The following is a 16706-nucleotide window of genomic DNA, read 5'->3' on the forward strand; positions in this document are numbered from 1 at the left end:
TGTAGAACGTTTCATAGCAGTAAATCGGGATATAAACGAATGGAAGCTTAAGATAAAAAAAAAGAACAGTTAAGCTGTAAAAAAATATGTAATATTACTCTATACGTATTTGTATTTTTTATATTTTGATACTGAGTAATCTTCAAAATGTTCAAAAATTATTTCTTAACATGTTTATAAATTTTCCATTTTCTTTATCTATGTTTCGCGTAAAAGATGAATGGCAAATGACGGCTTTGCTTCTGAAACACAGCTTCCATCTTTAGATTAACATATATGAAAATAAGAAGCTCTTATATTTACTGATAATCTTATAAATATAAAAATAAAAAAATAAAATACGTTTGTTTATTTTGGAATTTCGTTCAAAGCTACACGAAGGCTATCTGCGCTAGCCCGTCCCTAATTTCGCAGTGTAAGACTAGAGGGAAGGCAGCTAGTCATCGGCCCCGTTTGGACAGGTGGGTTAAGGCGTTCGACTCGTAATCCGAATGTCGCGGGTTCGAATCCCCGTCGCACCAAACATGTTCACCCTTTCAGCCGTGGGGACGTTATAATGTTACGATCAGTCCCACTATTCGTTGGTAACAGAGTAGCCCAAGAGTTGGCGGTTGGTGTTGATGCCTAGCTGCCTTTCCTCTAGTCTTACACTGTAAAGGGCCCGGCATGGCCAAGCGTGTTAAGGCGTGCGACTCGTAATCTGAGGGTCGCGCGTTCGCATCCTCGTCGCGCCAAACATGCTCGCCTTTTCAGCCGTGGGGCGTTATAATGTTACAGTCAATCCCACTATTCGTTGGTAAAAGAGTAGCCCAAGAGTTGGCGGTGGGTGGTGATGACTAGCTGCCTACCCTCTAGTCTTACACTGCTAAATTAGGGACGGCTAGCGCAGGTAGCCCTTGAGTAGCTTTGTGCAAAATTTAAAAAGCAAACAAACAACAAACAATACACTGCAAAATTAGGGACGGCTAGCGCAGATAGCCCGCGTGTAGCTTTGCGCGAAATTAAAAACAAACAAACAAACAAGCTAGTCATCACCACCCACCGCCAACACTTGGGCTACTCTTTTACCAACAAATACTGGGGCTGACCGTCACATTATAACTCCCCCACGGCTGAAGGGCGACCAATAAGATACGTATGAGAATGGTAGTAATATACGTTCATATTCAATCCATGTAACTGATGTATTTTTTTGTCTTTTAAATTACAAGTTACTGGTGAAACCTTGCATACTTTCTCAAACATCTATTAATAATCTGGTTTTGAAAAATAAAGTAGCTTTCTTAGAAAATGAGAACTTTTTTACATGTCATAACAATTGTATCTGAGCGTTTTACTCATTATTTGTATGTAGTGATTTGACCCGGGATGGCTAGATGATTAAGGAGCTCGACCCATAACCCGAAGGTCGCTCGTTCGAATCTCCATCACACCAAACATGCTCGCTCTTTCAGCCGTAGGGGCATTATAAAATTATGGTCAATCCCACTATTCGTTTGTAAAAGAGTAGCCCAAGAGTTGACGGTGGGTGGTGATGATTAGCTGCCATCCCTCTAGTCTTACGCTGCTAAATTAGGGACCGCTAGAACAGATAATCCTCATGTAGCTTTGCGCAAAATTAAAAACAATGTAATGATTTTTATTAGAATTTGGGGATTTCGAAATATTCACTGCTTTAAACATCTCCATATATCAGCTAAGTAAATAAAATTATGAAAACGGATTAAAGCAATAAACGTGCTTTAATAACTAATAAAATTTGTTCAACCACGTCTGATTTTAAAAACTGAAAAGTGTTAGATGACTGACCAGAATTTTTCGTAATAGAAGACATTATTTGAAATTGTTTATCATGTTAAACCAACATACATAAATCAAGCTTATTATAAGATTATGTAGGCAAATATTGATGGATAAATTCCCTCTTTTTCCATTTGCGGCCCATGTATATCTTTTTTTTTTCGCTTTATACCATGATCGTCTTTACAAATAATATCCTAAATTTTTAAATTATTCTTAGCTCTATAATTGCCGATATATCATAAAACAATACTAAGCGCTAAAATCTTCGTTTCACTTCACAAATGCCAACATTTATATTATGAATTAGCTTTTAATTTAGTGATTTCAAGCAAGTTTATAAAGCTCCGATCATTTATATTCTGGCTGATTTACAGTTTTACCCGTTTAACGCACGAGTAAAATATATGGGTCTGTTGAGATAACATACGGGGATTAAATCCTTATGCCGATCCCTTTATTACTCTGCCGAGGGGGGGTCCCAAGGGTTCGTGCCTGGTTTAGAGATTGCCAGTTATAAGCACGTGCGCGCATGCACATTTACTTTTGTCAAGTAGTGCTTTAGATACGACGGATTCTTTTTAAAGGAAAATTAAATATCTACTGGGATCCTGCATCAAAGTGTATCATAAAGCTTAATATTGCTGTTTAAAATAGAGCACGAGCTCAACGACTCTTTTTCTACCACGTCTCAAGGATATACCTCACCTATATTTAGGTGTTCCAGCGAAAGATCTGGCCAACAACGTGCAAGCAGATTTTTCTAACAGATTTAGAATGTCTTTTCATTAAAAGAATTTTTTCTGTTGTTTCTATTCTCAGACTTTGCTTAATACGTTGTATTGGTTTTGTAGACACTGGGCCAAGTATCAAAAGTTAACTTACAGCGAGATACAGCAGCCATGCATAGACCAAGTTATATTTGCCATAATACAACAGTATTAAATTTATTGTATTTTGTTTTTTAAACACGGCATATTTTATTCAGTCCATTAAGTTATTCTTTTTTCTTTCCAATGAAAAGAATGTATAATAATATTTCAATCACATCGATAACGCGTTTCCCTCACTAGCAGAGCTCGTGTGCCCGTTGGGATGCGATAAATATATATGATCGGAATTTGTTTAAAAAAAAAACAAGATTGAAATATACGCTAAGTGAATATTTGAGCCTCACTCAACGAAATCATTAAGATCCTGGGAAAAAAAAAGTTGCAGAACCAAGTCTTCAAATTTTAAACTTTCCATATAATACACATGAACTGGCAACCACAATAATATGCATGTAAATAATTATATGTTAAAAGCACGTGATGTTTGGCGCAATCAGTTAAATGCAAAAGTTATTGTCAAGAGAGTTTACTTACATTTATAAGAAAAATATAAGTGAAACATGAACCTAATGCAAGAATGCATCATTATCTTAGGTAATTGACAAGGTTTTCGAGCTAATTCTTTTCTCGTTTACTTTATACATAAAATATAAGTTGTGAACAACCGGTGATTACCTAGAAAATAATTAGTACATTTATAATTAATATTGGACACGTATCTTATCTTTTGAAAATATTCATGGCATTAGAAGAAGTATATATTAACTTTTTTGTATTTTATGTTAATATGCTGTAATTATTATAAAGTTAACCATTTATTTAATATATAACCATATTTTTTAAAATGTCTTTAGATTTGAAATACAGATTGGTTCTATGATACGTTATATCATAGAATAATATATTCTATGTTTTATTTTTACATCTTTTATCAATACGTATGTTATCAGTGGCGTAGGAAGCAGGGGGGCTGCAACTTTTTCAACCTGTCCCAGTAAAAATGCATCAAAATTGGGAAGATTACTCTCAGGAAAAGCAGAAGAAGCTTTAACCCAGAATCCAAGGAGACCCTCTAGGGCTCTGAAGTGAGCTTTGGACCCGCACATTCCCCTCGCTTTGCTTAATAAAATAAACCTGGAGCTTAAATCTCCTTGCTCACTTGTAATTTGGCTCTTACTCCTCTGCAATTTATTCGTACGTTATATCTTACATATTTTATCAGTACATTATATTCTTACGCGTATAAAGTGAATTGAGTAACGAGAGTATGACAGATATGTAAATATTTGTCATCATATAGATATGCCAAATGATAAGAATAAACATACAGAGGATACAAAGTATCAGTAACTTATGCAGTGGCTACACGAGTATCAGTAACTGTACCAATTTAAAAACACAGTTTTATAGGTTAACGTTAATAATTGCTATACAAGTTCAATAATAGGAACTAAGGATTATAAGAACAACCCAGAAGCGTCTCTAGGCGCTTAAAAGATTCGGCTTTTCAGTATGATATCGATCATGGTTTTCTATTTGATTTTTCAAGGCATCAACTGTGGATTCAGAGCACGGGCTACGTGTGTAGTATCTAACGACACCCCTGGAATTGTCAGTAACGAAAGAAATGCACAAAAAGTAAACGTATTACCTTAATAAGTAACGATTTTTTAAATAAATGTGGAATTAAATATATCAACAGTTAACAGAAAATATTATATTTAATGGTACCAAGCTTAAATATTACAAAGAAGGTAAAGTAGCCACTAAAGATAATATGATAACGAAAACAAATCTTAGTGTACATCTCTAAAGGACAAACTGACAGTAACGACAAAGATATATCCTGGTCGTTCAGCATGAAAACAACAATACAAATTTACATAATGAAATAAGAAGATTTAATAACAACGAATAGTATACTGCAATAGTTAAATAAACACCAATAACGATAAAAGTATGTTGTTTATTTCTGAAGCTCAAATCTATACAATGAGCTATCAACACTAAGCACACTTTATTGACATAAAATTACATACATGAGAGTATAATCATGGCGCCTCTAGGTAGTATATGCATTAAAGGACTAGTCAGACTTTATATAAGACCAACAAGGAAACATTTTTATATAAATTGTGTTGTCCTTTTTGTGTTGTCAAATTTGGAGTAAAAACTTACAATAAAAAGATTTCCGTTAAAACAAGCATAAGTAAATTAAAGCAAATTTTAAACAAACGTTAAGAGCTATTCACCTTTTTTGGCACATGACGAAACTTTCCTTTGGGGCGAGATGACATAGCTTCATGTGATGAACCAACAACAATAGGTTTTGTACTCGTTAGGGCTGTTTCACCTCTCTTAAAACATTGTGCTACTTGTACATTCGTTCTTTGCAGGTAATAATCATCACTTTTGGCATTTCCACTTTCTTGCAGTTTACGTTCTCCTGATGTAAATGTTAAGTCTGACGTATGAACAATATCTTTAGAGTGCTTGTGTTGAATCACTTCTTTGAATTTATCTTCAAAACCTGAATTATCGTGATTCCTTGTGCTAAAAATTCGTTTTTCACCTTTTGGTTCAACAACAGTTTTCAAAACTGTATTATGATCGCAGTCATGTAATATGTTGCCTTTCTCAACGTTAATAAATTCACTTTGTTCTTCAGTATGTTCTTTTCTGGCAATGAAACTGCTAGCTCTCGAAACTAAAGTGCCTGAACTAGATTTAGACTCAACTACTTCATGTGATACAGTATAACGACCATTACTTGTGCATATAACACAGTTTTGGTCTTTGGAGTCAGCATTTACTAGGAGGCCTACGAAAGGAGCGAAATAAGTTTCTTTTGACTGAGCGGAAAGTATGTTGTGTGCATCCATTGTCACGTGACGTCGAGAAGATTCCTTGGCTAGCATTATTTCTGCTGAGCTAACATCTTGAGAGTTTTCTTTGTTAAGTTCACTAACTTCATGTACAGCCTGGACAAAAGAGTCTTTTGAATCAGTGACTTCAGAGTTAGTTTGATCTTTCGCAGTTAAGCTGATACTTTTATGATTCTCTTTCGCAATTTTATGACCTTCAAGTAACGCGTGGCAAGAAGAATACTTGGAGTGAACCGATTCTAACTTAAATTGATTTTCTTCCGCCAAGTTTTTTACTATTATTTCCTTCTTTTTCAAATTCAATGACTATAGGTAAGAGTTCCATAGAATATTCCGATTCGATTGGTTTAGGCACAAATTGTTCTTTTTCGTTCTCACTTTTTAATTCTAATAAATCGTTGGAGCGAAAATCTCTTGAATGTAAGAAAGATACGTTTTTGACATCTTGTTTCTTTTGGATGACATTTTCCATATCTGTTTCAGACATATATTCACAGTTTCTCGTGCAATTAGTTTCTTCGAATTGATCATACATATTTACTCTTGAGATAGTCATATTGTTTTCAAATAATGAACATGATTGAGCCCCAACTACAGAACTTCTCTTATCTTTTTCTGAACACCATTCAGTTCCTCTTACTTCAAACTCATTGAAATCATTTAGTAATTTTGCTTCTGAATCATCACACAAAATCGAGTTTCCTTTACTGTGACTAGTTTCATAACCAGTAAATGAAAAAAGAATCGCACATGTCATCTACTTTACTTTCTAAACCATCACATAAGTTTAAATTTCCTTTACTTTGGCTAGTTTCATAACGAGTAGAAGAAAAAGAGTCAAATGTTTTGTTACAGTCATCCGTGAGACTTTTAGAGATTACGTTTTTATCTATTATATTTTGTTCTTCTTGGATAATTCTTTTTTTATTCTTGAACTCAAAAGAAGTTAATTTAATATGTTTATTTTCTTGAACATTTTCAGTTGAAAATTTATTCGTTTCTTTTGTTTGAGATTTTGCAAATAGTTCATTTTGTGACTTTTCCTTATATTTTAAATCGTCAACAGACTTCTGCCTAAAAAGTTTAATTTCGCTATTTGAATCCAACTTGTCTTTTGATTTTTCCATTTCTTGAAACTTGTCAAGTGATTGATTATCTTTAGTTTCAGTTTCAACTTCAGAAAGAGATACATTTTGTAAGTTTTCGATTCGTGTTTTCTCTGTGGTTTTACTTTCAAAACTTGGAGGCATTTCATTTTCTGTTTTTTCATTCCCTTGAAAATTATGATTCGATTTTGTACTTGTGTATTTATTTTTGAATTTTGAAATAATTACATTTTTGGGTTCTTTCTTTCTTTGTAAATTACCAACGTTTTCTATCTCAGGCTTCCAGGAGGTTTGCATAAGTCCTTCATCTTTTGTTCTCTTTAAAACATCTTTCAGTGTTTTTATTCGAGGATTTTCAGAAGAATGTAAATCTGTTATACATATACTGTCATTTTTTCTATTCAAACACAACGGTGCTGTTCTGTTTCTTTTTACTTTACCTTCCACCTTTTTTTCACATATGATTATCGTCTTTATACCTGCTGGAAATATATCGCCTTCTTTACCAGATATATACAAGTCAGTTCCATTTTTATTTTTTAGTACTTCATGAATACTGCCATTTATTATAATATGCAGTTCATCTGGAACCAACACATCTTGAATCATATCATCATCTGTAGTAACAGGAATAAGGTCCCCACGACTTATTTCCTCATGGTTCCTAGCTAACACTGGGTAAATATATTTATGACCTGCCATAGCATGATACTTTGCTGTTATTCTGCAGTGAAATTCATGCTCACTAATCATTTTTGTTTTTCCAGTTTGATCAATTATAGGATATATGTACTTATAATCACCCATACCTAGACTTTTTTGGGTTATTCGACAGCCAGTAGTTTGGTCGGGTCGCAAGTATTTAAAGTAAGGAACGTATTTATATTCTTCCATGGAAACGCTTTTTTGAGTGATTCGGCAAAACGATCCTCTGCCACTAACCAATGGTATTCTGTCAGTACCGGATGACATATTGTTACCATCATATGTCACGTTTTATGCAAAATGGTTCTGAAATACAATACATACGAAAGTTTACAGATATCTTCAATTCTAACAGTTACAATAAAACCAGATCGCTTAAATTAGAAGCCATTTACCCGTTATGTAATCTTTCAACATTTCGGATGTTGTTGTTATTTTAAAAAAAAATTCTGCAATTTCATGTTAAAATCAGTTTTCGGAAATTCTTTCACACTTTTCATTATAATAAGTTGCGGATGACGCATGAGAGATTAGAAGTTTCATTTAATTTATTGTGTCTTGTCGATAAAAGTATCCATCATGCACAAATTTAAGATGTAAGATTATTTAACAGATGAAAAATACAAAAATAGACAAATTTATCTTCAGCTAGGTAATATTTTTCGACGACAGTCAGCTTCCTTAGTGAGTGATAGTCGAAAATTACATGACCAATATTTTGTCGACTGCTTCCAATAAACAGATAAGGAATTTCAATAAATTTTGATTCAAGCATAGAGGGCACACAAAACTACTCCAGGTGTAACTCATAGTTCTTACCAGGTATTTAAGAAACCTGCTGGAATTCTTGTTCTTATGATGCTTAATGTTATAAATTGTAATAGAACAAGGCTTAGCTGCCAAGTTTGAACAACTACAGGCCCCGTGGGAAGATTTTATTAATGATGGTCCTTAAGGAAAAGTTACAAAAATATAATATATAACAGTATAAACGATCTTACCAGAATAACACATTTTTCCGCCTTCACAAACCATTAAGTACCTCGTGCGCAGGTGTTTCCCAGCGGGAAGCTACATACTGTGTGTTATATTTTCTTTGGGAGATGCGCAGAACTTTAAATTGTTAGGTGCTAGTCACACTCTAAACATAGAAACTAAAAAGGCCATGATGTTTTTGAGCTAAACAGAGCCTTATGAGACGATCATCTTCTGTTTCATTTTTTTATGAATGGGTTAATAAATACATCTCCAACGTTAAATGTCTGAAAACATATACAAATTAAGGACACGTAGAAGTCCATGACAGTTGTTTATGAGAAAACGTACTTAGGAAGAACATGAGTCTCAGTGTAGTTTTATTCTTCTATTTACGTGGTCGTATATTTGGTGTTCGTAATGCCAAGGGTCACAGGTAATGGGGTCACAGGTTCGAATCCCCATCACATCAAACATGCTCGCCCTTTTAGCCGTGTGGGCGTTATAATGTGACGGTCAATCCCACTATTCGTTGGTAAAAGAGTAGCGCAAGAGTTACTGATGGGGTGATGACTAGCTGCCTTCCCTCTAGTCTTACACTGGGAAAATTTAGGGACAGCTAGCGCGAAATTAAAAAAAAAAGAAGAAAAATATTGCTATACAATAATGTACTTTAGCAGCATTGTAAATACATGCAGGAAGAAATTCAGGCAAATTCAAACTTATTCAAAGAGATACAAATGTTTAATTTAGCCTCCATTTTGACTTTGCCTAATCCAGTTTAGTAGTTAGGGTACTTGACTCGTAAGCTACAGTTCGTGTAATTGCAACACTTTGCCGATCATGCTCATTATTTCCGCCGTGGAAGTGTTATAAAGAGACAGTTAATCCCACTTTTCGTTGATAAAGAGCAGCTCAAGAGTTTGAAGTAGATGGTGTGAACTAGCTACTTTCTGTGTAATGTTTCACTTCTTGTGAAAATACAATAATTAAATTTGCCACTTTGACCCTCACTCCTCGTGGTTCAGCGATAAATATGATGACTTATTACGTGAAAATTCTGGTTTCGATTCCTATGGTAAGCACAAAGTGTAACACAAAACATAGCAACATGTCTTTCAACTTTAGATCAAATAAACTGCGTAGCTTTATTTACATGGTCCTTATAAAAAGCAACTTTATATTTTAATATTTTTTCTAGGAATATTAAATTTCGTCAGAGACACATTTAAAATTGTAACTTTATGCCGGAAAGTTTAAATGCGGTATAATTCTCTGTATAATTATCACAGAAGGTATTCAGTGTGTCTGCTATTATTCTCAATCAGCATATCAAGCTTACCCATCAACGAATTTCTTACAAGAATCACCTGTTCTGGATAGTGTTCATTTACTCCTGCAATCTAGTATTGTTAAACGAGAGGTTAATAAGAACTAATTAGTGAAAAAAGAGATTTAAGTTGCTAGGTTAGTTTTTGGTAGAGGGAACAAGTAGTGATGGTACAACCCATGGAAACACGGATGGCTATAGCTTCCAAGGGTGTATTGAGTTACACAGACAGGTTAGCAGACGCTGGTAAACCAGCAGCACTACTCCTTTATGCACTCGCCCATCAAACAACCTGTCATTCTGATATAAACTACCAAAAGGTAATTATACTGGCAGGTTTCCGATATGTTTTTTGTAAGAAAAGAAAAATGGGTTGATAGGAATCAATCAAGGCCTTAATACCATCCAGATAAGAACAGGAACCTCGACGGTTCAAGTGTATCAAAGTAGAAATCTTCACCTAGGTGGAAGGTAACTGAATGAAGAATTCTTCTGTTTATGATCACGCCATTTTTCTTTATTAAAAAGGGGTCTGTCATTCTCTAGAGATAATGCCCTAGATTGAGTAGGCAGGTCTGTCAGGAAACATAGGTTCCAGTTACTGAGGGTGCAAACGAATAATTATTTTGCATCTCGGGACTAAAGAAGATGGAACATAACAGCCACCAGAAGCTAGGGCTGAAGGAAGTGAACCCAGCCAGTCAATGAAAAGAATGGTCGGAACAGAGATAGGAGTAGGCATGGACTTGTTAACTCGATTATCCATTGAAGTCAAAAGGAGTCTCCACATCATAATAAAAAGACTCTGACAGAAGTACAGGAAGCACTGTCTGTACAGTCACTGTAGTAATGGAACGTAGTGCAGCTGCATACATTGTGACAAACTTGGAGACAATAACTTTCGAGCCTCCAGAAAACAAATGTTAAATATTTTTATCAATGTACCTCTTTCTCCTCCACTAACTTAGGGCAAGAGTGATAGTAAGAGGGATAGGAACCATTACAATTAACACAGTAAGGATCCAATTCGCACTCGTAGGATTATGATCTTTGATTTGCCACCACAACGAGCACACGTCATAGAACCACGACAAGACGTCTTTGAATGACCGAACTGCTGACACTGGAAAAAGTTGGAAGAATATGGTCTTACCTTAAAGTTTATATGACCTGCTTTGACAGCAGCAGGTGGACGTAGCGATGTAAACATTAAAATAAGAAAATTGCTAGGTAGCATAATTCCTTCTTTATGAGTATAGATACGTTGTATCATGAAAACTCCTTATTTGGAAACACCAGTGAGAATTTCCGTTTCGTGGGTGTTCTTCAAATCTGTTTCAAAAATAATTACTCATAAGGAACAGTTTGGAGAGTAGCCTAAATGTGTATATCTGAAAAGGTTTTCAATTTCAAGAGAAGTTCACTATATTTTCGGGTAGATGTTTCGAACAAGATGTCTCCAGAATCTAGCTTCTTGACTGACTCTGGAGAACCAGCAAACCCCTCTAATTCCTTCTGGACAAAAAAAGGAGACATTTACCCTAAGAGTTTGTCTGACATAGAATGCAGGATAAGAAAATGAAGAAGAGGGGCAGTATGGGGGTGGAGATTACTGTTCAGTCTTAAAGATATGACCATTTACCAGTTAGCTGGTTTTTTTACGATTTTAGATTTTGAAGGATTTGGGGGATCCATAATGAAAGGAGAAATGGAATCCTATGAGAGAACGCACCTCAATGCCAAACAAAGACATTGCAACAATCCCAGGGTTTCGTAAGCAATATACCCAAATACCACCATCAAACACAATATCCACAACACCCGTTATGAAAGCCCATACAGGACCAGCAGATTAACTGTAGGGGGGCACTCGTCTATAGGAATTAAAGGCTAAAATGGTATACTGACTTTGGATCCCCCACTCATCAGGATCCATTCCTCTCCTTCAGAGGTCGCTACGCACGGCAAACACGTGAGTGGACGTACATATCCTGGAGAGGATAAACTAGCACCCACACCAAGGGAAAAGATTTAAGTAGGAAGTACAGTAGGAGTTTGAAACACCTTTTACCATGTAACTTTTACTGAATTAAATTTACTATTCCGAATGTGTTTGAAATTAATCATTTTAAATGTGAGGTTTTCTTTGTAATCATCATGTATAAAACAGAGGAGAGAAAAGAATATTTGTCAGGGAAACTATAATAGTTACTCGGGCTGGAAAAAGTTTATAAATATATAAAACTACTTCTGTATGAAAAGATAAAATTCCGTAATCCCACATAAGATGAAGACTGGAGATAAATAAATGCTTTTACGTTTTTGTTTTCTTATCGATTTTTACAACAGCTAATTAAATTATGGTTTCCAAGCTTGGAAACGAATAAAACAACAGTTTGATCTAATAATGAAATTTTATGAAGTTATTCAGGGAAAATGTGCAAAGAAAAAGCATTTTAAAAGTGTGCATTACATAAGAATGGCTTCAACGATTACTTGAGACAAAATAATTTAAAACATAAAATTCGCTCAATAAATGAATTTCACAAGTTTTTCATTGTTATTTTAATCCATTAAAAATTAACTTGATGAACTACAGTTTGGAAATTAAAGCAAAACAAAAAGAAAAACACAAATACCATACAAATACGAAAACAAAACAAAACAATGGATGTTCTCATATTCTTCAGTAATCTGTTGAAAAGATTTATAATTTATACAAAAAAAATGAACAAGAGTGACAAGTTTTAGATTTTCATTTATACCGTGCTCAAATTCAAGACAGATTATTTTACATCAAACAGAATATTAGTTATAACTACATCTTATTCAGTTGCATCCCACATAAACATTGAACGGAATTACAGTTACATCTTACTGAAAAAAACCCAACAAAAAACATTCGCTATCAATAAAGTATCAAACTCATGTACCTATGGCCTACATTTAGGCGGCACTGTAACGCAAACTTGATGCTTCAACTACTATTTTACATTTTTTTCACTTTAATGGCCATTGCCACTATAATTCAAAGTTAATGTCTTTAACCAAGTTATGAAGGGTAAGTGCTCTAATGTAAATGAATATCGAATTTGGAGTCCGTTTTCGGAGAATCCCTGTAAAAGTGTTTTCGGCTGATGATGCGTTTGTTACCATTTAAAAGTAGACATTGAATATTGTTATATAAATATCAACGTTATATGAATAAAATGGAAATTATTAAATATTTAGATTATTTAAATAATACACAAGTGCTGAAACTTTGTAGAATGGACGGTAACCGTCTGTTGTATAGACACAAGTGTAGAGTACGACGTTTCGAAAGTCTTTCGCCTTTCGTCTTTCAAATAATATACATAGGTTATTATTCCCGCTAATATAGCTATCAAGTATTTCATTTTCATTTGGCATTATTACATATATATTATACATACTACAACTTCATATAAAGTGTAACACTAAAGCCTTCAGGTAATGAGGTATAAATCACATTAAAATCAGCTAAAGTGAGTATTACACTTTTTATCAGATACTGATGTCCATTATGAAAATCTTCATTGGATTAGAGGAAGGTCTAAGAACTAATAACGTTAAAGTCTGGGTTTCGATCCCAGTCGTATACAGATTGCACATTGCATATTTTGTAGCTTTGCATTAATACAGAAGCAAACAATCCAAAAATCTTATAAAATAATAATTGTTTTGGATTTCGAACTACATAAATCATCGTAACAATTTAGATTTATTTACTGTATTAAAATGACTGTTACTGTGGATTTTTGTATTCTAGTCGATAAACAGCAAAATAATTTAGTATTGTGAAAGACAGAGCTTGTTTGAATACGTGTATTATCACAGTAACGTCATTAAATGCACAGAGAAAATGTAATACTTGGAGGCAAAAGTAATACAGAAACTTGTTTTTAGTAATATTAACACTAGTTTTTTTTTTGTATTGATAAAAATAAAAGTATTTTACTGTGAATTTTAAGATCAAGGCTTGTACAGTCTTTATATTTTTCATTGACAACGGACGTTTGCGGTTTCGGCAACGTCTTTCAACAAATATAGGAAGTACCTAGGCTATAAGTTGTATATTTATATTTACTCAAACTTCAGTTTTCTTTAATAAAAAGATTTTCAAAGAAATAATATTACAAAGATCTGTACTTTACTAGCGCTTGTAAAAATGCTAGTGATATTCTTTACCTAATTAGCACAATTCACTTTGGTAAAGAGAAACAACAAATACTTCTTCACTACAAAAACATTGTTATCAACAGAATGCTCAAGTTTAAAATTGTCAATAAATCTTAAATTTTAATTTACAAATTTCATTTCCCAATATTAATATTTTAAATATATATAAAATATGCTCCAGTTTTTACTATTACAGTTTAATAACTACAATTAAATTTGTTTATCTTTATATAAACTTATTCTGAATTTTTAAAGCTACATTGGTAGCTATGTGGTTACCTATAATGCTTTGGTTGGCTTTAACATATAAGTTTTTACGCTTTCTACGTTATTTGGATTAATTTATTAAAGTTTTAAGAAGTTCTCATATTTAGTTTAATTAACATGTGAAACTTTTTAAAAATCTCTACATGTAATCTAATGAACCTTTTACCATTTCTAAATGCTTTGGTCTAATCTAATGCCGCCTTTCCCCCAGTGGCACAGCGATATGTCTGCGGACTCGCACCGCTAGAAACCGGGTTTCAATACCCGTGGTGAGCAGAACACAGATAGCCTATTGTGTAGCTTTATGCTTAATCCTAAACAAACAAACAATTAATTTAATGAAATGTTTGCAATTTCTGCATGTTTTAATTTGACATAAAATATTTTCATTTGTACTTTTGCCTACTTTTAGAGGCGCTTTAATTCACTAAAATATATTAAGAATACAACCTTGTGAAAAATAGAGGTTTAAGTGATGTATTTCAATATGCGCACCCGCGTACATGTATACACTGTAGCTCGACTTGGAGAAAACAAACCCATATAAGAATTGAAATTAAAGGCCATATCTTCCTTACCTGTGTTTCGGTCGGGTATGATTCACTATAAGAAAACGAGGTTTTTGAAGTTTTCAGGAAGGTTTCACTATCGATTTCTCCAATATCATATGAAATGGTTGTTTGCGAATTTTTCTTGACTATCAGTCTGCTTGTGTCATCTACATCATATGAGGACAGAATGCTTTTTTTTTTATATAACAAGCTTTCGTCTTCATTGTCTTTGTTCAAGGCTGCTGATTTAGAAGAACGGCGAAGAGAAGAAGGCAAAATATCGTTATCATCTTTTAGGGTACTGGATCGATCAGAGCGGATCCGTGAAGAAGTAATGGTGTCACTTTCATCATCACGTAAATCAGAAATACGGGAGGATCGCCGGCGTGAAGAAGAGTGAATGTTATCATAATCTTTACTGGTAGAAAAACCTGGGGAGCGACGTAAAGATCCAGAAACTTCGTCATCCTCGTATCGAGAGCAGATGGTTCGACTGAAGGACAAGGAGTCATCCTTATCATCACGAGAGGTAAGTCGAGAAGAATGACGGATGTGTGACAAAACATCGTCTTCATCACGTGTGCGAGAAGTGCGCGGATAAGTATACAGACCGTTGTCATCATCATTATCTAGTAGTGATGACCGGTAAGAGCGACGAACATTGGTTGTTATATCAGCATCTGCAAGGGTCGCAGGTGTTCGGGAAGGTCTCCGAAACCCAGAAGGTTCTCTTTCATAGTCACCCTCCACGCTGGTACGGCTTGACCGTCTAATTGGGGAACGGGTTTTCTCACTGTCCTGAAAGGATGACGATGTGAAAGGAGACGTGCCCTTTAACGAAGACAGTGAAGAACGACCAGCAGGTTCGTCTGACAAGCCTAAAGATTGTGTAAAAAAAAATCCTCTTAGTGTATGAAAAAGCTGATAAATGATTTTATATACATTACTTGTAAATGTGGTTTATTTTAGATTTTACAACGAAAGGAAATTTGGTGGTTTGAGGAAATTTCCAAAGAAATCTCGATTACTAATTTTAATTGCGTTGAATATTTATTCACTTATTGATTACAAAAGTATTTTTAGTGTAATGAAAATAATAAAAACTTAATACTGACTGTAAAGATAGAACAAAGGAAAAATATATATTATTTAAACCAGATGGTTTGTCGTTCTATTCTGCTAGTAGGAGAACATTGTTTGTTTTTTGAATTTCGCACAAAGCTACTCGAGGGCTATCTACGTTAGCTGTCCCTAATTTAGCAGTGGACTAGAGGGAAGGCCATCACCACCCACCGCCAACTCTTAAGCTACTCTCTTACCAACGAATAGTGGGATTGACCGTAACATTATAACGCCCCCACGGCTGAAAAGGCGAGCATGTTTGGGGCGACGGGGATGCGAACCTGCGACCCTCAGATTACGAGTCGCACGCCTTAACCCACCTGACCATGCCGGGCCTAAAAGAATATTAACTAAGATATTACGAATGATATCAAATATTTTACCAAGCTTATCAATCTTCTACTTTTGCCTTCGATATGAGCGGTGAACAGAGCACAGATAGCTCACCGTGTAGGTTTGTTTTTAACAACAACCAACCAATAAAGAAGAAAAAAAAACAGAAAATCGTCAAAAGATTTTTTGGATGGCGTAATTCAATTTAACGTAACCGAATCAATAAAATTGGCTATACAAAAACGTTATAAAATTAGATACTATTGAGAGTCAAATATGCTGATTTTATAAACATTTACAAAAGACGAAATAAACCTTCAAAATGATCTTATTCAGTATTATGAAGACACGTTTATTGAAATTCTGATATCACTAGTTATATCGGAGTGTGTTGCCACTCTTTTCATGGATAGTTATTATTAAAAAAACAAAGAAACTGGAAGACTGCTAAGACCCAAAAAACAACAACATTGGGACATATCAAAGGAATTGTCCAACACTAGCAACGAAAAAATATAGAAACTTCAACGGAGGATGCATGGTGGCACAAAAGTAAAACCATCTAATAATAAGGATGATATCTAGATACCATAAATAAA

At 34.4% G+C, this 16706-nt stretch overlaps 2 protein-coding genes across 2 annotated transcripts in view; both read right to left on the bottom strand.

Annotated features, from left to right (window-relative positions):
- The window catches only part of LOC143253093 (protein Obscurin-like), a 68320-nt gene that overhangs the window by 42273 nt on the left and 9341 nt on the right, over positions 1-16706 (bottom strand). Inside the window, exon 2 of the mRNA XM_076506335.1 lies at positions 14680-15530. The gene's annotated coding sequence lies outside the window, so the exon portion shown is untranslated. The remainder of the gene's footprint in view (positions 1-14679; positions 15531-16706) is intronic.
- Positions 5617-8404, bottom strand: LOC143253092 (uncharacterized). The gene is made up of 2 exons (XM_076506334.1): positions 8331-8404; positions 5617-7635 (listed from the first exon to the last, which is right to left on the bottom strand). The coding sequence occupies exon 2, from the start codon at positions 7594-7596 to the stop codon at positions 6238-6240; it is 1359 nt and encodes a 452-aa protein (XP_076362449.1). The 5' UTR covers positions 7597-7635; positions 8331-8404; the 3' UTR covers positions 5617-6237.

Source organism: Tachypleus tridentatus, chromosome 6, assembly GCF_004210375.1.
Source record: "Tachypleus tridentatus isolate NWPU-2018 chromosome 6, ASM421037v1, whole genome shotgun sequence".
Lineage (NCBI taxonomy): Eukaryota > Metazoa > Arthropoda > Merostomata > Xiphosura > Limulidae > Tachypleus > Tachypleus tridentatus.